Source organism: Ailuropoda melanoleuca, chromosome X (genome assembly GCF_002007445.2).
Source record: "Ailuropoda melanoleuca isolate Jingjing chromosome X, ASM200744v2, whole genome shotgun sequence".
Lineage (NCBI taxonomy): Eukaryota > Metazoa > Chordata > Mammalia > Carnivora > Ursidae > Ailuropoda > Ailuropoda melanoleuca.
The window spans coordinates 26,610,712-26,632,618 of NC_048238.1; the positions used below are offsets into that span (position 1 = coordinate 26,610,712).

Below are 21,907 nucleotides of genomic sequence, written 5' to 3' on the forward strand. Positions count from 1 at the left end.
TCTGTATAAGATGTCTCCTTTCACCCCCCAAACGCAAGGCAGGCCTCATGGAAGAAAAGTCACAGTCTAAAAAGACAAAGCAATCATCACATCTAGACTCAGATATGTTTCAGATGTTGGAACTTATCAGAGAGGAAATTTGGAATAACCATAATTAATAAGTTAAAAGCTTTAATGAGAAAGGAAGACAGTAGAAAGATCAGATAGGAAATTTCAGCACAGAGCTAGAAACTAAGGATGAATCAAATGGAAATTCTAGTCATCAAAAACACTATAAGCAAAATGAAGAATGCTTTAAATGGGCTCATCTGTAGATTTGACACAGACAAGGCAAGAGTCAGGGAATGTGAACATAGGGCAACAGAAATGACACAACAGAAAAGGAAACTGAAATAGAAAAACAGTGAACAAAATTTTGCAGTGTTTTTAAAAGTTTATTTTTTTTTAGTAATCCCTAAACCAATATGATAACTTGAATGTGTATCTGTCCGAATTTTAAATTTTTTCATTTTACTATTTTAAAAAATCAGTCTTAAAATTTGCTTTTAAATACTGCAACTGTACTTCAAAAAGCAAGAGCTTTAAAAATCGCCCTTCCACAACTTATTTATTTTTAATTAATTTATTTAAAAAGGTTTTATTTATTTATTTATTTTAAAAAGATTTTATTTATTTGAGAGAGAAAGAGTGAGAGCAAGAGAGAGAGCATGAGCAGGGAAAGGGGCCAAGGGAGAGGGAGAAGCAGACTCCCCACTGAGCAGAGAGCCCAATGTGGGGCTTGATCCCAGGACCCTGAGATCATGACCTGAGCAGAAGGCAGATGCTTAACCCACTGAGCCACTCAGGAGCCCTACCCTTCCTCAATTCAGCATTACAATCTCATTAATACCCATGGTTTCACTTACTAGTTCCACACGAATGCTATCGAAATTAATAACTCCGACCCAAAGCCACCTACCTCGCTTCTGGACTCTAGACACTTATCATCTGTCTACTTGGCAGTTTCCAAATCATCTCAAACTCCAGCGTCCACAATCATATTGCCACCCAAATGTGGTCTCTCTTGAGAGTTCCCTATCTCGCTATAAAGAGTTATAAACTGTCCATTGTCAAGACATTGAGGCGTGATTCCTTGACATATTTCTCTTTCTCTTTGCAACCCCTCCTCATGCCACCTATCTCAAGCCCCAAGGATTTTTACCTCCTAAATCTCTCTCAAATCTCTCTCCTTCTCAACATCTCCAATCTACCATCATCAAGGCCCAACTACCATCATCTCTCACCTGGATTTCATCAATAACCTCTCACTATCTGCATACATGGGGTCCCCATGTAATTCATCTGCATCAGTCAGAGAGCTTTTCAAGTCTTCTCTCCATCGCCTCCAACAACAGTCACACTGTCATTTTAATTTCTTGTATTGACCAGTTCCCTCCTAGAGTGCCTGGAAACCTGATCTCACCCCTTTTCTGTGTTAATCTCATTCATACTTACTATCTGGCTCCACTTCAGAGAGAGCATGGGTGCTGCTTACCAAAGGTATTCTATGCAGCTAACGCTGTATCTGGCATGCACACTATGGTAAATAAATACATGTTGAATGAATCCGGCAGTCAAAAGTGTACCTTTAAACAGCTACTTGAGACTTTTCTTAGGCAAGGAGAATCCAACCGTTTATTAAGTGCATTCAAATTAAAGGACATTTTAGCATTTGTGCGAAATTTTGAAAGAACTAACAAATAACAGTTTGTTTTTACAAACATAACCGAGGTTAAGCAAAATATACCAAGTAAAAAATAACTTCATACTGAATTGCCTAATTATGGGTGAAAGTGGCCATTTATGCTTTGACAATGATCTGAGACAGCCTTATAAACTATGCCTCTTTAATGAATAATAATGCATTTTATAGTTTTATGCTTTCATTTTAGCATTTCAGAAGAGTTCACAAATATACCAATTAATTTCTGCAATGGTTTGTACTCCTATATTAAAGGGCAATTCAAGGAAGTAAACCATGCAATGGAATTCAAAAGCATAGGGAAAAGTCTTGGATGCCTAAGAAAAAGCTCTCTACTTCTTGCACCTAGTTTATGTATGTTTTTATAGTTTTATGTAGAACATTCATATAGAATTAAAATAAAAATAGAGATTATTCTAGCTCTTTTATTTATTTAAATCCTATACAAATTTATTAAGTAATCCTTTATTTTGAGGGCAATTTTTATTGTCATAAAAGATATGTAACATGAAATTTACCATTTTAGCCATTTGCATGTGTATAATTCAGTGGCATTAAGTATATTCACAATGTATACAGCCGTCACTACTATCCATTTCCAGAACTTTTTTTTTTTATCATCCCAAACAAAAACTCTGTATCCATTCAACTATAACTCCCCTTCCCTCTTCACCTCATTCCTGGGCAACCACTCAGTTGTTGCTTCCAATTCTTTTGGATATCCACCTAGACGGGCAATTGCTGAATCACGTGATCATTCTATGTGTAACTTATCTGAGGAACTACCAAACCATCTTCCACAGTGGCTGCATCATTTTACATTCCCTCCAGCAATGTCCTGGGTTACAATTTCTCCACGTCTTCAGCCACACTTTTTTCTTTTTTCTTTTTTCTTTTTTCTTTTTTCTTTTTTCTTTCTTTCTTTCTTTCTTTCTTTCTTTCTTTCTTTCTTTCTTTCTTTCTTTCTTTCTTTTTCTACAGTAATCTTTCTACTGGGTGTAAAGTGGTATCTCACTGTGGGTTTTGTTTTTTGTTTTGGATGTGCATTTCCCTAGTGACTAGATGCTGAACTTCTCTTCATGGGCTTCATTCCTTGTCTCGGTTATTTCCATTCCACTCAAAGCATTAAACATTTTGAATCGTTGGTGTTATTTCTTTGCAAAAATATGCCATCTTAACATTTATGCAGGCATAGTCAATAGCAACCGGCTGCCTTGCTGATCCATCTTTGGCCCCAGGTCCTGGGCATTCCACGCCTATGTCATTCACTAGGAGGATAGGAAGTGCTCCAGGGATTGCAGGAGTTCCAGAAGGACCTCGGTTACGCCTGGATTGCTCATTACCGTATCTCTGGTGCCTAATACAATGTCTGGCACAGTAGCCCCAATAAATACAGCTTGGTTAATTACTTCAACAAATCTCTTAACACATTTGCCTTTGACAGAGCAGACAGAAGTTTAATATTGCAAAGTCGTTGGGCTTCTTCTCTCATACCAATGCGATGGCATTTCATTCAAGCACTCTAAGAACCACATAATGTGAAGGACTCCCCAAGTTAGAGTCCTTTGCGTGACCTCTTCCTTGAGCTTCAGATTTGTATTTCCGGTTGCACGCCTGGGTCCCCAATCAGTGCCTCAAACTTAACAGATCTAAACCCAAGCAGCTCCAGGATTGCTATAGAGAGGAGTGGCTCTCTGGTTGGCAAGCTCATTCTTTTGTTTAGATTCTACGTTCGCATGGTGCTGCTGGGGGTAAAGAGTGGCCAGTGGGTACTACTGGAGACCAAAAGCTCTCCCAGTCACCCACTGGTGCTGTTCCTGTCTCTACGACAGATCTCGTTTTCCCCTACCAACCTTGCTCATCCTCAGGTATGTGTTCCCACCAAAAGCTGAGGAAACCTCTGCACTGCCCTCTTTCCCTTAGTCCTGACCTCTAAGGCATCAGCAAGACCTGGTGATGGCGTCCAAAACACACCTCCCAATTCCTTCTCCTGACCTCCACTCCTACTGTTATTGAATCTACCACTAGTGCTTTCCACACACCTAACTGGTCTGTTTCCACTCTGGCCCCTCCTGTTTCCTCACCTCTACCCTACATGGCCCACCAAGGACATTCACACAGCAGTTAGTTACATCCTCCCCATCTAGTCTGTTCTCAACCTGTGCTACAACAAAGCACCAGCAGAAAACAAAATAATAAACCAAACACCTCCATCAACCTTTACCTGGGATACTGAGAAAAGTCAATGTTGATATTTCAAAGGTTTACCTTCTTGGGGTTGCAGAAAGAGTGTACTCAGGACTCAGCTTCAAGAGCCATCTTGCTTACACACCAGATACACTCTGCTACTGTGGACCAAACTGAAAGTAAGTCTACTTTCTACAGCGAACATTAAAACAAACATACACACCAAACATGACAAAATGGTTTCTCATTGTTGTTGTTATTCATAGTTGTATGATTTGTACTCTCACGGAAGACAATCCGAGGAAGTCCCAGACAGTTAGGCTTTTAAAGGACTGTCTTCTTTCTTTGAAAAGGATATAAGAAGCTTGGAAATTGAAAAAATATATTTCCTGGAAGACTCGAATGAAAGTATCAAGGACTGCCCAATTTAGAGTTTATCTGAACTTAGTTTTCAAATTTGAAAAAAGGTGGATTCAGTTATAGCTTTATAGTGTCTATTCTATACTAAGAGTGGCTTACATATCTTCTGAATGACTTATAAGCAGAAGGGATGCCACTGTAGTCAGGGTCACTCCCTGTACTCCTACAGTAATGAAGATCATTGAGCCACACAATTCTGTAAGGGCATACAGTAGTCCCCCCTTACCCGCACGGCATACATTCTACCCCCACCCCGGATGCCTCACACTGCAGATAGTACCAAACCCTATATATACTGTTTTTTCCTATACATACACACCTATGATAAAATTTCCCTTGTAAATTAGGCACAGTAAGAGGTTAATGACAATAACTAATAGAAAATACAATTATAACAATAAACGATGATAATAAACATTCTTTGAACATCATCCCTCTCTCTGAATATCCTATTGTACTGCACTCCCTTCTTCTTGTGATGCTGTGAGACGATAAGACGCCTAACGTGATGAGCTGAAGTGAGGAGAAGCACGTAGACACTGTGATGTACCGTGAGGCTACTACTGACCTTAACAGTACATCAGAAGGAACATCACCTGCTTCCAGGCTGCGGTTGACCGCAGGTAACCAAAACCGTGCAATGCAAAACCACAGAGGGGGATGGGGACCTACCATACACAGTATTTTATCAGACCTACAGAATTTACAGCTTTAGATACTAATGCTTAAATTTAATCACCTAGGAGTTTGTTTGTTTGTTTATTTATTTATTTATTATTTCACCTCTACCTTAGTTCTGTGCTTTATATCCCAACTGAAATTTCCTACAGATTTCCTTAGGTGTGTTATTAATCTATACAACAACCATCATCTGTTCACTACGGCCACCACTATTAATGATCTTTGTCATTATTTTACCATGTCTCTATTTGTAGTTTGCAATCCTAAATTGACAAAGTACTCTGGATAAATTCAGAAGTTCGTAGAGTCAAGCCTGAAACTCTGAATAAAGTTACCGTCTTGGAGAAGTGTATCCAACAACCCTAAGTACTCTTTTCTTCACTCTCTGCTTATAAAACTTGGCGATACAGGTGTTTGTTCAGTACAGAACTAGAGGTTATTTGGATAAAAATATTGCTGGTCTGGGATTCATGCTTCCCCAAGCAATATTGATTTGCTGGGGGATTTTTTTTTCTCCTTTTCCTATTCAGTGTTTTTAATTTAAAATATTTTATGTTTATGTTGTTTTTTCCCCAATGTTTTATTGAATTAATCCTGTATTTTTCAGGCCACGGCAACCACTATAAAGGCATGGCCCAAACTGTCAGATGACATTATTCAGCATTCCTCTGCTCATCCCATACCCTTCAGAGGTAGCTATTTTTATACATTCTATTAGACATCGGGACTTTTAGGTTTTAATTTTAAAGAAATGTTCCACATCTGAGCCCTCTGATATACTCCGAGTTATAGTTACAGCTCCAGTCAGATAACTTCTCAGGAAAAATGACTGGAGTTTGAACATGTTTTCTCCATACCTTCCATATTAATTTTTTCCAGTTCACAAGTCAAAACAAAATTAGTATGCTTTCAATCTACCAACCAAAAGAGAAAGATCAGACTTTCACCCCAACATTGAGCTGCTTCCTTTCAGCTTATACATCTTCTCCTCAAGCAATACATTCAAGGACTTGGAATATAATTGGCAATTTTGTTGATGGTGAGCGAGACTGAGCAGGGGAACAATGGCTTCTGCTCCTCTGCCAGTGCTTACAGTAAAAAGAAATGGCAGCTGAGTGTACAAAATACGAAGTTAGATAAACAACTCTAAGTTCCTTGATAATAAAGTCTATTTAAAAAGATACAACGGGATAACTTTTCCCCTTCCCAAAACCTAAACAAAACCATATTTGAAAAAAAAAAAACCACTGGCTCTCTTTTTTACCATTTGACATTTATAGAATAAATCTAATTTGTATGTGCTTGTTAATGATATCTAATATTCACCAGGGAATGGCAAGAACTGCTTGTGTGGAACTAAGTGCCAGCTGGAGGTCTTTCCTTTCCCACTGGATGCCTCTGTGGCTTGCCTCAACGTCTCTCTTAGACTCTATGCACATACCTCATCCCAACTTCTTTCAAATTCTTGTAATATTAAGACATAGGCTTATGTGCCCTCACGGAACAACCTCAGCTTCTGAAGGAACCCCGTGCATTTTGATCGGAATAGGATTTGAAGGCATTTTCCTAAGATAACCTCCTAACAGTTTTGGCAACAGGAGCTACTAAAGGAATACATTCACTTAAAAATACTTTCTCTAAAACAGCGACTTTCAAAGATTTACGGTTTATAGTGCACTTCAATGAGGCAACCAACTCCATCAAGCATTTCTCTCTGCTTTCCACCAAAAAAAAAAATACAGAAAATGAATGAGCTGATGGCTAAAACTGCCTTCAAAATATAATCTAATCAACTAATGCCAGTGAGATTACCTGGAATACAAACATTATACAGAATGCCTTTCATCTGCTATTATCTCTTCCTTTATGAGAATAGTTATTAGGATCACGGCTCAGTTCCCCCAGATGTGCTTATTTTTCCTCAAAATCAAAACAAACTATCCAGTATTTATTCTCAATTTTTCTGTGTGAGATAATAAATTCCTAAGGGTGGTACAAAGATGCATGAGGCACAAGCATTGTCAAGGAGTTTAAAGCTTAACTGGGGAGAAGAGGGATCTGAAAATTACCAAAAACATTTCAAGAGTTAAACAGTAAAGATGACTTAGGGACTATCTTTAAGATCTATTCTAAGGTAACTTCAAAAAAATTGAATGTCATTTATATAAATTTCTTTTTTAAAATTTTTGACGGCTTTTATTTATTTGAGAGAGAGAGAGAGACAGAGAAAGCGTGCACATGAGAGCAGGGGAGAAGCAGAGGGAGACGGACAAGTACATTCCATGATGAGTACAGAGCCCGATGTGGGGCTCAATCTTACGACCCTGAGATCATGACCTGAACTGAAATCAAGAGTTGGACGCTCAACCAACTGAGCCACCCAGGTGCCCCTATATAATTTTCAATATAGAATTTTAAAAATATTTATAACACTTTAAAAAATTTATAAAAGTTACCAAAAAAACCAAACCAAAACAAAACACAGTTATAGCCCTCACTAGTTTTGACCCTGGCCTTTTCTTAGACTTGTGATTTCTGAGAACCGGGGACAACACAGTAAGGGGAAATATTTGGGTCCGCTCATTCTACCTTTCTTTCCTTTCTCTCCCTGCAAAGGCAATTTGTAAATTAAAATAAATATATATCGTGTAGGTATAAAGCATTGAATTTCAAATTGGACTCACATAAATCATATTCTTATCTAGTACCGATCTTCACTAATGAGTTGAAGGACCATAACAGACACACTAGGCATAGATAGAACATTCTTCCTCTGGAGGAACTTGAAATCATCAGGCACACGTTTCCAAAATAGCCCTGGTCTTTCACATTATGGTATGTTCTGGTTTCATGTTAACAGAAGAGTCTTCAAAAAATTTATGCAGAAACAGTGACAATGAGAGGAAGCCAGTTCAGTCTCCAAAGGCTTCCATTTGATAATGTGTTAATGGCAAAAATAGGAAAATGCTCATGTGACTGTGCCTCATTTTCCATCCAGTCATCACTCATAAATCCATACATTCCGGGTTTATTTACAATACGTACAATAGCCAAACCAGGTATATCCTGCTAAAAACATTGTATATGTAGGACTTTCAGGTATCCTTCTGCTGGTTCAAATGCCATTAATGAGATTAACAAGGAGGTCTGGGAGGTCATTAGCATGTTTATAAGGGGGTCTGTTGAAGTCCTTCATTCCCCCTCACAATACCCAGGGAATGAGTCCCAGGCCTACTTTTTATACCCTTTCCTTCCTTCCCCTCCTCTGCCCCTTGCCCCTCCTCCTTTCCTCTCTTGCTCTCACTCTTCTTCCCTCTAGCCATAAATGTATTTATACTTTAAACTTTTGCTTATACCTACAATGCTTGGCCCTTTCGATCTAGATTTCATTCTTTTTTGGTGGGANCCTCTAGCCATAAATGTATTTATACTTTAAACTTTTGCTTATACCTACAATGCCTTGGCCCTTTCGATCTAGATTTCATTCTTTTTTGGTGGGATTTTTTTTTTTTTGCAAGAAAGTTTCTGTAGTACTGATAGAAGTAAGAGTGAGGAAGAAGCATTAACCTGACCTTGTATCTGATAAACAACTTCTATTTCTGGATTCATACAGGTGACTATATATTCAGACAGAGATTATTCTTAATCTATAGGACATCTAAGTTATTCTTTATCTTTGAAAACGTATTAATTGCCCCCACTGGTTTGGTGATTTTAAGTCATTATAGGAGAAAGTGTACGAGATGTTTCTTTCCCACCATGTAGTTAGGATAATAAAAGCCCCAGAGATATCACTCCACAATAAGGTGAGATCTTCTACATGGGCTGACCCAATGCTCAATGCCTGGGGAAGCCATAACTTATGGCCAGAGAACGTATGTGTTTGCCTTGTAAGGCGAGAACCATAGGCCTAGTATTTCTGGGAAAGATGAGACTTCCTTTGTTGCTGGAAGGAGGGGATGGTGTCAGATTCGAGGTGCTCTACTGTTGAAAAGGCTCCTGAAGAGCTATTTATTCTAGTCCACCTGAGTTGACCATGTCCTGACCTCTGAAAAGTCTTAGAATTGGGAGTATGAGGAGAAACACATTCCATGGCATCTATCAGATTACTGTTTTGGCCATACCCCCATGTTAGTGAAGCCCTGAGAGAGGCGACAGGATGTGACTCAGAAATTCTTGGCTTTCTCAGCTTCCATGGAGGTAGGATCAAGGTGGAGCAGGTATGGGCTTCATTTTAGTTCTTCTTGCCCTTAATTGCCAAAAGTAGCAAAGGGAAAATAGGTCTCTGCAAGAGCATAGTGGAAGAAGCTGATTGGGCAGGTAAGCCAAGGAAAAACCACCAGCAATGTAAGGAAGGTCTATAGAGGAGCGCAAGTGATGCCCAAGATTGCAGCCAGACAGTGCTGGACTGGCCACACTTGGTGACACTAGGGGCCAGTTTTTAACCAACAATACTAGGAAGCTGAAACAGCTGGGAGCAACGAGTGAGATGTTCATTTTTACTATTATTTTAAAAATCTCAATTCTCTACCCCTTTGTTCAATGTTTTTTCTCCTAATCTTCAACAGCCCTACCACTAAATATGTCTTCACTTGCATCCTTGTGTGTCCCACTAAGCTGGCCTCTGCCCTCAGGAGCCAGCAACCACCTCCTCCCAACTTTACCGTGGCCAGGCAGGGAGCTTCGTGCAACTCTGGTTCTCCGGAGCATCACGTGGGCAGTGAGGCTGAGGACTATGAGAGTCCTGGTCTGGGGGGGCTGGGGGAGAGCCAGCCGATGGCGCAGGGTTGGTGGGAAAGGTACAAAGCCATGTCGCTATTAGTGTGACTTAAGCCACCAACCTCTCTGAGTCTCAGCTATGTCCTCTTTACTGGATAATAATTGACGGTCTCATCTTCATAAATGGGGAAGATACAGCTAGTCTATCACTTAACACTTAGTAGGCACACATTAAATTTGCTCTTTTTTTTTTTAGAAAGACTTATTTATTTATTTTACAGGGGGAGAGAGTGTGTGTGTGAGCAGGTAGGGGGGCAGAGGGAGAGGAGAGAGATTATCTCAAGCAGACTCCCCAGTGAGAGTGGAGCCCGATGTGGGGCTCAACCCCAGGACCATGAGATCATGACCTGAGCCGAAATCAAGAGTTGGACATTCAACCGACTGAGCCCCCCAGGTGCCCCTGCACTTTGCTTTTCATCCTGTCTAGATTATATGGACTGTAACTTCATAGAAAGCTCAAGTCCAAGGGAAAGTGACCAAACCTAAAGGAAACTAACAAAAAATTCCTTCTAAAACAACAGAGAAGCAAGTTAAAAATTACTCTTTGCCCTGACTATCTGACATGCAATGGCTTTGGGGACCAAGATGGATGTGGATAAGCTGAGAAAGAAAAACAGAAAAAGCAACTGAATATTTCAGAAGGAGCAGGAAAGCTTCTCCGTTTCAAACACCCAGGAGTTAATGACAACACAAAAGACGTGATCATTTGCTCAATGCTGACAGTGGGCTGAGCCCATATAGGACCTGTTCTTAGGGGCTTTCCAGACTGCTGAAAGCAGAGAGTTTTTCTCTCTTGTACAGGGGTTTTAAAATTTTGCAATGTGACAGCACTGATTTATACAGTGCGTTCAATTTATTTTTTTAAAAAGAAGAAATTGTATGTGTGTGTGCACATGAACGTTCTCCCAGAAAGAATTCTTTCTCCTACGCACTGTTCCACTCCCAAGCTTCCCAGGTTCCCCACCTCACCCCCCCCCAATCCCCTGGAATGAAGAAGGGGAAGAGTGAATGGGGTTTGGAGTTTTCCCGCTGAGAAAGGGACATTTTCTGCAACCAGGTCAGTGTTCAAAGGGCTAATGCTCTAAGGGAATTATCCAAAGGGGAGAGGCAGTTCAAGGTTATTAAGTTATTTTCAAATGTTGTCTCGGCTGCTGTTGACCTTTGTGAAGGCAACAGGATGCTGCTTCCCAGGGGGACAGGATAAGAAGCAATTAGTGAAGCCTAGGAGAGGCTCAGGAATGTTTGGGAATTCACACATACCCCAAATTATGTGGGAACTCCAAAAATGAAAATAAACTCATTTGATCAAGGACATATTTGCGTCCTGAAAATATTCTAAACATGTAGCCGATACTGGATGTATCTGTGGAAGTGTTTTCCTACATATCTGTGGAAGTGTTTTCCTACAAATCCAACACTCAGTATTTAGCAGATGTCAATGAGACTTCAGCTCACTTTCAGAGAAGGAAAGCTAATTAACCCTTATGTGCCAGGAAGTAATGGGTGTGAGGTTAAGCAAATTGTTCAAATAACAGAGTCAGAGTATGATAAAGCTGGGCTTCCAACACAGACTTATCTGAAGTGACAGCCTGTGTTTTTTTCTACCATGTGATTATGGAAGAAAGGTGTGTTTAAGAATGTTAGTGAAAGAAAAGGAAGGAATAGCTGGAATGATTTACTTCTTTGGAGGAAACGGACCTAAATATATTTTATGCACACTCTCACATTCACGAACGTGCCACGAGTGAGGCAGGGGACACGTATGCGGTATCTTTGTGCTATGATAGAGTTTCTGGTCTGTATTCAACACTCTATTTTAGTTGCCACGTATATATGTCTCTGTATCTGTGCTGCCAACTTTAAGCATTACCCATAACATACAGCGTGTTACAGAAATCTTCTTTAAAATAAAAACTTATATAAATGCTATTCTCTTAAGATTCAGTGGCCACTAAATCCCAGCCCAAAAATTAGGTCCTGTATACAAATGCTTAGCGAACACAGTGGTTGATCAATTTAAAGCTCTACTGACCACTAGAAAACCAAGAGTAGGAGAAAAAAAAGCAACCAAAACCCCAGTTCTATCAAAACAAAGGAAGCCAGAACTCAGAGTGATCTTAGGCATTAGCAAGTTCTGCTTCCTTATTGTTGATGGGGAAGCTCAGGCCCAGATGGACTCAGTTATAACCCAAATCATATTGCTGGATAAACACAGAACAGAATCGAGATCTCAGGATTTGGTATATACCATTCAACTCACATGCCAAGGATTTTTTCCTACGTACCGGCTGTAGGAGACATGATTAACTCTGTAAAAGACTCAGCGTGCTTTCTATAACTGAAGTTGATGTCTAGAGGATATAGGAGACCCATTCAGGCGGGACGTCTAAATTGATACAAAGACGCTAGAAGATTTTCTGAAGGTAAAAGTCATCAGCAAAGTGTGAGGCACGCGGAATTACAGGTGTGCGTTCCTTCCTTCATTTGGATATCTACTGAGCATGCGCTCTATCGGGGAGGCTCTGTGCGAGAGCAGAGACAGAGCGCCTATCCTCATGGAGTCTGTTATTTCAGTCAATGTTATAAGTTACAGCTTACGAAACTTTATATGAAGAGGGCTGCGAGATTTTTTTGGGAACCTTTGAGATGCGGAAGATACCAACATTTTCATCTACCCACGCGGTCTACAAAACCAAAGGCCAGATTCGGCACTCCATAGCCCAGTGGTATCGCACTGAATCTCTTCCAGTGAACATCTTAAACTGAANTATGAAGAGGGCTGCGAGATTTTTTTGGGAACCTTTGAGATGCGGAAGATACCAACATTTTCATCTACCCACACGGTCTACAAAACCAAAGGCCAGATTCGGCACTCCATAGCCAGTGGTATCGCACTGAATCTCTTCCAGTGAACATCTTAAACTGAATTGTTTTCATGATTATATCATCAATTATTCATTACTGACTATTCCTTCATTGTGGTTCCAGAGCTTAATGAGACGCGGCTAATGTGACCTTTGGAACCCTCAAACTGTGGAGGAGAAAGCCCAGCAGAGAAGACTGACCTCTGGGTTATCTTTGTGTACTAAACCCTTTTGAAAAGTCAGAGCACCAGGCTTTTGGCAGCGATTTCACAAATTTAATTACCCACAGATATTCACCAGTATCCTCAAAGATTGACAGCTGAAATTAGACAGCTGATTCTGTTACATCCACTCCCTATTATCAATGGTGCTAAACAGTGAAGTGAAAAAAAGGTTTAATATTGTTTGTCCTTTATCTTGAGAAGATTGATGGTGCAGTAAGAATTCTCAAGGGTGATCTGAAGATCCATTTTCATTCCTCTGGAAAACTGTTAAGAACCATTTTTATTTCCAAGTCAATATTCATAAAATCAGAGAATCTCAGGGCTGGAAATGACATGCGGTATCATGTGATTCAGCCGCTTTAGATGATGGACGGAGAAACTGAGGCCCAGAGACTGGAAGTGATTCACCTGTGGTCAAATAGCTAGTTGAGGGGCACCTGGCTGGCTCAGCTGGTAGAACACATGACTCTTGATCTCAGGGTTGTGAGTTCAAGCCCACGTTGGGTGTAGACATTACTTAAATAAATAAAACTTAAAAAAATAGCTGGTTGATGGCAAGGCTGAAATTAGACTTCAAGTCTTTGGATGCCTGCTCTATCTACTCGTTTCATAGAGCGTCTACCTCTGCCAATCTTAACCAGGGTTTAAACTGAATGCCAGAAGATCAGTATCATTCCTAGAACAGTGAGGTATCACGGATGAGACCTAGGGGAATATTTTCTAAGCTGGATATCATAATCCAGTGTTCTTTATAATAAGAGCCCGTCTCATTCTCAGAAAATGTATCCACTGCAAACCAGCCAACACAGATACTTAGCCCAGTGGTCCCTGTTAAACCTGAGACATAGCTAACTGCTCCTTCCTCTCTCTATAAATACAGGGACTGCGATAGCAAGTGATAATTCAAAGGAACAAATAAATTCACCCAAACTTGAATCAGAGCAACTCCTGGCACAATAGGGAGCAGGAGCAAGAACGAGGGCAAGGCAGGCTTTAAATGGGGGGGGGAAGGTGGATTTGGAATCTGGAAAAGCGCCCAGAAAGTAGCCATCAAGGCACTATGGTACAGAGGAATGTGGTGTCAAAACTCAGATGCTCCGGGAGTTAGGGAGCACGGGCCCTTACAGTTAGAGCAAGACTCATCAGTTTAACTGAGATTAGACCAACAGGATGGAAGAAGACACAAACACCAAAAGGCATGTCTAGGCAGACAGCCACAATTCCATGCGGAATGTTGGATACTGGTACCAGGCGAGCCACAGAAGATGGGAGGTCAGGACCTCAACCGGCCATTCTAGCAGCAGACACCGTCACAGTGATAAGAAATGTTGCCTGGAGCGACCGCTGGCTTCAGTCAAGGAGGTGTTCTATTGCATTTGGCTAAGCCGGAATCACCAGAGAGCGGTGAGCAGCTTGCATGCAGTAGGTGGCTGCGGAAACATGCCTGAGTTTGAGGGCGGAGAGAAGGGCAGATCAAGGTCATACATAGACCCCATCCCAAATGAGCCGCAGGAAAGGAGAGACGCTCCCGTAGACCTGAGCCGCTTCCTGAGCAGGGTACATAAGAAAGAGCTGAACAGTTAGTGTGCTCCCCGGAACCCCATTTGTCGCTCTCCTGTGAAGTCCTTCAGAGCTATTGAGACAGGGGACCTGCTGCAATGCCTTCCTGGTAATCGAGTCAGCAGGTTTACTACTGGGTTTCATTAGTGAATGCCTCCTGGGTTTTCAGCAACAGTGGCGTCTTTGAAAGAGGAAAGGACCAGCTTGTCTGAAACCCAAAGCCTTTCTAGGGGCCAGCTGACAGAAACAGGTCAAACACTTCAGCCGCTATTACAGAAAAGTAGCAGCAAAGCAACCTCCAGCCAGAACTAATATAGGCAGACCAAGCTATGATCTCGATCGGTTTCTCCATCTCTCACCAATGGGAGACGGCGAATAGCGTTTACTTTCTTCATGAGCGAGCTGAGACTACAGACAATGCCAACAAATTTAATAACCAGTATTTGGGCCGTCCCAGTCATGACATCCCAAGGAAGACGTAACAGAACTGGAAGAGATCCAGGGAAAAGCAGCTAAGAAGATCAAGGGGAATACTTCTCTTTCATTCAAGGATAGATTAAGAACCTAAAACGGATTAGAACTTCTCAGCCTGGGAAGATGAAAATGAAAAAGGGTTATAAGGGGATGTGAGATTAAAGTCTACTTTGGGGGGTGCCTGGGTGGCTCAGTCATTAAGCGTCTGCCTTCAGCTCAGAGCGTGATCCCAGGGTCCTAGGATCGAGCCCCGCATTGGGCTTCTCTGCTGGGAGCCTGCTTCTTCCTCTCCCACTCCCCCTGCTTGTGTTCCCTCTCTCACTGGCTGTCTCTCTCTCTGTCAAATAAATAAATAAAATCTTTTTAAAAAAATAAAGTCTCCTTTGGGTAAATACCATTGTAGTCACTGGATTTGGCAGCACGTAATGGGGGCCATCCCTTGAGGTTTNCTTGTGTTCCCTCTCTCACTGGCTGTCTCTCTCTCTGTCAAATAAATAAATAAAATCTTTTAAAAAAATAAAGTCTCCTTTGGGTAAATACCATTGTAGTCACTGGATTTGGCAGCACTTAATGGGGGCCATCCCTTGAGGTTCGAAACTGTACAGTGAAGAGAAACTGCAACATCCCTTTATTTCTTCACACAGAAAGCAGCACATTCGTGGAACTCATTCTTTCGAAGACAAGGTCGGAGAGGGGAATGAAGAAAGTAAGAAAGTGCTGGAAAAACTCAACGCCAACTGATTTACAATGAATTATGAAGAAATGGTCAGGATGCATCCTGATTTTTTAAAATGACAATTACTAGGTTAACTGACAAGCAGCCACGGGTGTCTGCATCTGGGACAGAGTTCTGGGCTAGTCGCCCTGCTGGTCTGACCCAGTGTGCTATTTCTTATGCTCTTATTATGTCATCTGTACAGGAACATACTGCATGTAACTTTGGGATTCCTAAATTCTTTTGACGGTCCAGAACACAGAAGAATATTTTTTCTAAATCATTAAGAAAGCAAGAGAGTCCCAGCTCTTGGCTCCGTTCGGTTTACCCATATGGGAGTATGCAACATAAAAAGGTGAAAGAAATCCTAACAGAATGCAGCAGCTGGTTAAAGGCTATTATATTGAAATTTTCATGAGTTTGACAGTAGGCCAAAAAACTACAAAATGGCAGAGAGTGGAAAAAGCAGTTGTAACAGGTTGAACATTGTTGGTGATTATTTTTTCAGGGGCAATGAAAGCAGTAATCAAATAACCTGAAAGAGATGCTGGCAGGAATAAGAGAGCCCCAAGGGAGAGAGAATATGAAAACTGTAACAATGATGAATGCTATGGACTAATAAACTAGACAAACATGTAGTTTGAAGTATCAAAATCAAGATTCTTAGCATCATATGAAAAGCTGGTGTCAGGATGCAGGCATAAACACTGTCTGATTTGCAAGCTGGAGCAGAAGACGCTGGTAGCGCCTTACAACCTCAAGCACGAGCGCACACAGCTGACTTGAACGGGATTACTGGTGCAGAAACCTCTGCTTGTTTAGGTGATCAGTTTATCCCACCACCGAAAACGAAAAACTATTAAATATTTTAAAAAAAAGATCCAGAGGGGGCGCCTGGGTGGCACAGGCAGTTAAGTGTCCGACTCTTGGTTTCAGCTCAGGTCTGATCTCAGGGTCATGAGATCGAGCCCTGCATCAGTCTCTGTGCTCAGGGTGGAGTCGGCTTGGGTTTCTCTCTCCCTCTCCCTCTGCCCCTCCCTGCCCGCGCAAGCATGCACGTGCATGCTCTCTCTAAAATAAATGAATAAATCTTTAAAAAAAAATCCAGAGAAGACATCTGGCTTTGTGCCTGGAAATGTGTGCTTAAAACTCTTGAAAGCAAGTTGAGACAAGGTAACAAAGAGGAAGGACAAGGTGGGGACTGGTTGAAGTAATGTCATTATAAACTTATTAGTATTGTTATTTGTGGATAAATAAGGCATCTCGAATTACAAATGGCACTAGCCAGTGCATGAAGTCCACTGAACCTTGTACATCAAAGTAATTTGCTATGAAAAGAATCTTTCAGACAACAGTAATGTGTAATAATAAATCACAAATGGCATTAGTCATCTGTTTGTTGACAATGTATATTTTTTGAACATGTATTCTCCCTACCCTAGCTTAGCATTTTAGAGGCATATATGAGAAATTCTCTAATCTCTAATTTCAAATAGATTATAATTTTTAGAGATAAGTGATCTCCAGAAAGTTTCAAAGGTATTTTTGAGAAGTTATGTAATCCCTCATTCCTAGAAACTGATCACTTCAGAGGGTTTGAGTTCTCCAGACTCCCCTTTCTACTGATTTTCTGTCTATTGCTCTATCTCTTTTACCAGTAAATCAGGCAGAACGATAGTCCTAAATTAAACATCAAGATCTGAACTCTTTAAATAGGTACCTGGAGAAACCGGAGTGGATTGAGTGAGCATATCTGCAGCTAATTAAACAGCAGAAAAAGAATTCCTATGATTTTTTTAAAATAAGAATTTATATTACATTAATAATTACGATATAGAATTTAAACAATATAAACTTCTTGAAGAAAAGTGGAGATCTTAAGTCTTTGGATTTGGACAAGACCATTCAATGAGTCACACTCATTGATTCTTAGAGCTACAGAGCCCTTAGATATCACCAACTCCAACTTCTTATTTTATGAATGAGACACTAAGCTCTGCACAGGTTAAGTGACTCGCCCAAGGCCACACAATCAACTCACAACAGAGCCAGGACCAGAACTCAAGTTTTCTTGTTTCCCTATCTGTGCCCTTATCAACACGGCCACCGTGACCATCTTCAAGTCAGTGAAGGAGCACTGGACAGACAGGGGGACAAAGAGAGGGTAGCTGCTCTCTGATTCCACCAAGGAGCAGCTAGAGACTAGTTATGGGGGTGATGGGGGGGAATTACAGGCTTCCTTTAATTTGTTCTATTTTTGGACTGAATTCATGTTCATTGCCACCCAGCCATGATCTGGGATCTTTTGTAGTGGGTGCAACATCAGGGAGAAGATAAATATTTAGGGAAAGAACACCGGCAGGGGCTGCGGGTGGAGGGAATGCTAGGAATCCCTGTGAGATATTTAATAAGTCCCAAACAGGAATAATCTGGAGACTAATGGCTTGAAGATGTTTTGGGTTTTCAGGTAGCCCTCCAACCTTGGCTCAAAAGAAGAGTCTTTGTCTAGTAAAGACCATCTCTTCATCTATCAGAAGGGAATTGGATAAAGTGAGAGCTTTATAAACAGGTTGAAGAAGTAGCAGGTCCCAAACATCTTAGAGATGAAAATTTGTGATGACGAAGACACTGGAGATGACTGGGAGGAGCCGGAATTAAGTGTTCCACAAAACATACAGTGGATGTAAAACCATACATACAGCATGTGTCTAAATCAGTTTATCATTTAATAACACAGGTGATTTAAAATATGTATTAAAATATGTAGAGTGACTGAATTAATAATCATACAGAATAAAAACACTACAATACAATTTAAAAAGAAGAAAAATAAAAAGCAGGATCGAAGCAAATTGAAGGAGAATGTTTAAAGGTAAGAGATACCTTGTCTGAAAAAATTTAATAAGACAAAGCTTTCCTAAAGGATGTGTTTCTCCTTGAGGAGCCCAAAGAGTTCCCTCACCCTCATTCTTCTGGGTTAACACAATCGAGGCACGCAATCTAATTTCTGGAGGACTGTGGTAATGAAGATCTAGGATTGCTGATATTGCTTTAGACCTGAATTATGAAGAATTGATGGGCGGCGGAAGAACAGAAAGTGACCCAATAAAACGTGGGAGGCTGAAACAATGGGAACACATGGAGTATTTTTAGTCAGACTCATGGCAGAAGCAGGTTCAAAGACTTTAGTTGGTACTGAAGATTATTTCATGAAGCTGATGAAATTAAATTGTTGAGACACTGGATTCAAAGTGAAATTGAAGTTGAACTCTATTGCACAATCAGTGGGAAACTGTTAAGGTATCATCATGACTCCATATCCTCCCTCCTCTCCCTTCCACGTTGACCCGATGTATCATAATTTGTATTTTGTGCAGCATCCTGAGGAAGGTGCTTCCAAGCACCTGTATTCCTTTGACTGACATAAATGGCCCCAGAAAACAGTATCATTCTGTTGTCGTTATGTGTAAAATGCTGAGTGCTACGTATCGAGAATGAACACCTCAGCTCCACACATCCGGGCCTGCTGCTGACTGCCTTTTAGATACATAGACTATTTATTCACCTAAAACACTTTGTGTACATTGAGCTGCAGAAAGCATCCATCTTTGCTGAAAAAGAAACGTGGGCAAACCCCCAAATAAATGAAACCGTCCTTATAAATATTTACTCCCACTGTCAATAATATTATCTGCAGCTTTTTGTTCGATTGTGGAAAATCCACACCACCCCCATCACAAAACCCAACATATATGCTGAATCAAATGGATTTTTCCTAAAGGCAGCTCCCTATCACATCAGTAGATTCTCAGTGGTAATTTCAGCATGAGTTGACTAGCCAAGCTTCCTCGGGGAATGGGTCGAGCCCCACATCGGGCTCCCTGCTCATCGGAGAGCCTGCTTTTCCCTCTCCTGCTCCCCCTGCTTGAGCTCTCCCTTTCTCTCTCTCTCTCTGTGTGTCAAATAAATTAGTAAAATCTTAAAAAAAAAAGAACTAGGTGTTGTAGGCCAGGTTAACACCACATTTCAGAAATACATTCATTTGTGAATGTGAAGATTAGCCACAGTAAATGCTCCTTTAGGAACGAGACGCCTCGGACTTACTTGATATAGTAGGGCACTTTGTTTGGCGAGATGGCTCTCTCCCAGGGACCCTGGACAGAAGCTGAAAGAGAAAAAAAGGCAAGGAGGTCAAGTTCACCACAAACAGGAAAGACAACATTAATCTCCAGAATTACAATTTTACACTGATATTGGTCTGTTTGCTCAGTTGCCCATGAAGACAGGACGGATTAGCCGGCTGTTCTGAAGTTTCTGTCCTAATCTAAGTGAAATTGAACTCATTCAGGCACAAAGATAAATGCAAAGGAAAAAAAAACCCGTTCCACCGCTAAACCTATAGAACAGATAAGAAATAGAATGAGTCGACTGACAGGTTTTCTCTAATGTGTCTCCATTGGGTGCTTTTCTTATAACACTTCCTGTTGCTGCTTCTCAATATCTTTTACCATTTGATTGACTGGGTTTTATTAGTTTAGCAGCGAAACATCCCTGCGTGATCGAGTTACATTCTCAGTTACTGAAGCGGAAGCACTACACTCATCATTCCGGTATGTTTGTTTGCTTTAAACAGAACCCAATCTCATCGACCAATAATAGGTTTAATTGGCCCCACAAAATATCAGCTGACCAGCATGATCTTATCGGAAAAAAACAACCAAAAGCGAGAGAATGGCACCTGATACCAGAGTATAGTAAAACTTTTGTGATGAGTGATGAATCCTATAGGTGAAATTAAATTTCACATACTGGGAATTTGTTTTATAACGACCATACTGTGTATTAGTCAAATCAGTCATCTTTAAATTGTGTTTTAAATGCTTAAATTGTCTGGGGTTTTTCCTTTCTCAGAGATGAGCTCTAAAACACCTTTTATATACTGTTTAATTTGATGGGGTTTTCTTTCTTTAAGACAAAATAATCGTGTTAGGATGCACTATACCATTTCCTCAACAATAAAATCTTCCTCCAGAAAAGAATTTTTACGAAACTGGAGTTTTAAGAGACAAAGAATATTATTGGAATAGAAATATAAGAACCATGCTTATTAAAGTCTAGCAATTTTATGCGTCTGTCTATTCTTTCCCTGAATTTTCATCCTGCTTGTAATTTGCAGCCCAGCTGATGCTGACCATTATTTCCTCCTATGAAAAGCTTCCTTCTAAATTAGTCTCACAGTAAATTCACTCGACGGTATATTGAGATGTAAGAAAACGTCAAAGCTAATATATCCTTGACTACACCGTATAATATGAAAGAACAGCTTCTAATAAAAGTTAACCTCACCCACTGCCAGACAATTTCAGGGTAATGAAACTATAGATTCTTTGTTTTATACAGAGTAACAGAGGGATCGAATCACCCAACCTTCAACCAGACATGCTGCTTTGTACCTTGGTGATGTGTCATTTAAAAGATAGAGGACATGGATTTGTATTTAGCCGCTAATTAGGCCTTTTCATTTTGGCAGACCGATGTTTAATATGGGGAGAAAGACATTTATCTGCTGTTTTGAAGTAGTCCCTCGCATTCGATGTTCTTCTAAGATTCCTACCCTCTCTGCCTTTCTCATTATCTGCCCTATTCTCCTTTTGTCTGTTTTTCTTCACTAGGACACAGCCCTCTCATCCTGATAAGGCAATAAAGGAAGTGAGATCTGATTTAAGAACTTCGGCTGGACTCCCTGACATACCTGGGCAGAGTCAGATGTTGGAGACAGCTAAAACTCAAGCCTTCTCTAGGAGGAAACAGTGTAGAGAGCCAGAAATCCTAGCTCCTGCCTGCTCAGCACACCTCCCTTCTTAAAACCATAGGATTGCAGAAGGAAGAAGAGAGTTTCCAAGAGTGTCTGGTCCAGCTCTCACCGGTTGTATTGCCAACTCTATGAACGTGTAAACCAAGAAACAACTGCTATTCTTTCCTTAGAGGTGTCTGTGGGCTGAACCCCACCATTTCTGTCATTATTCCTTTCCGGTTCTTTATCAGTTTAATGGTCCAGAAATCATTTCTGATTTGGAGGATGCTGGGGATATCCTCTGATAGCAGAAGAGTCCATTTGGATTTCCTGTAATAGGTATCTGTCAGAGAGAAGTGTGCTTGGAGAGGTCTACTGGCGGCCTAGTTGTCTTAGGGGGGGAGGGCCTGCCTGAATGGAGCAACCTTCAAGCAGAAAATCTAGCAAGAGAAAGGGAAAGCTGGGCGG

At 40.8% G+C, this 21,907-nt stretch overlaps 1 protein-coding gene across 9 annotated transcripts in view; it reads right to left on the reverse strand.

The window, feature by feature from the left end:
- The window catches only part of DMD (dystrophin), a 2,070,581-nt gene that overhangs the window by 180,509 nt on the left and 1,868,165 nt on the right, over positions 1-21,907 (reverse strand). For all 9 annotated transcript variants that reach the window (XM_034649821.1, XM_034649815.1, XM_034649816.1 and 6 more), the window contains one exon: positions 19,750-19,810. In XM_034649821.1, the coding sequence (XP_034505712.1) occupies positions 19,750-19,810 (61 nt within the window). The remainder of the gene's footprint in view (positions 1-19,749; positions 19,811-21,907) is intronic.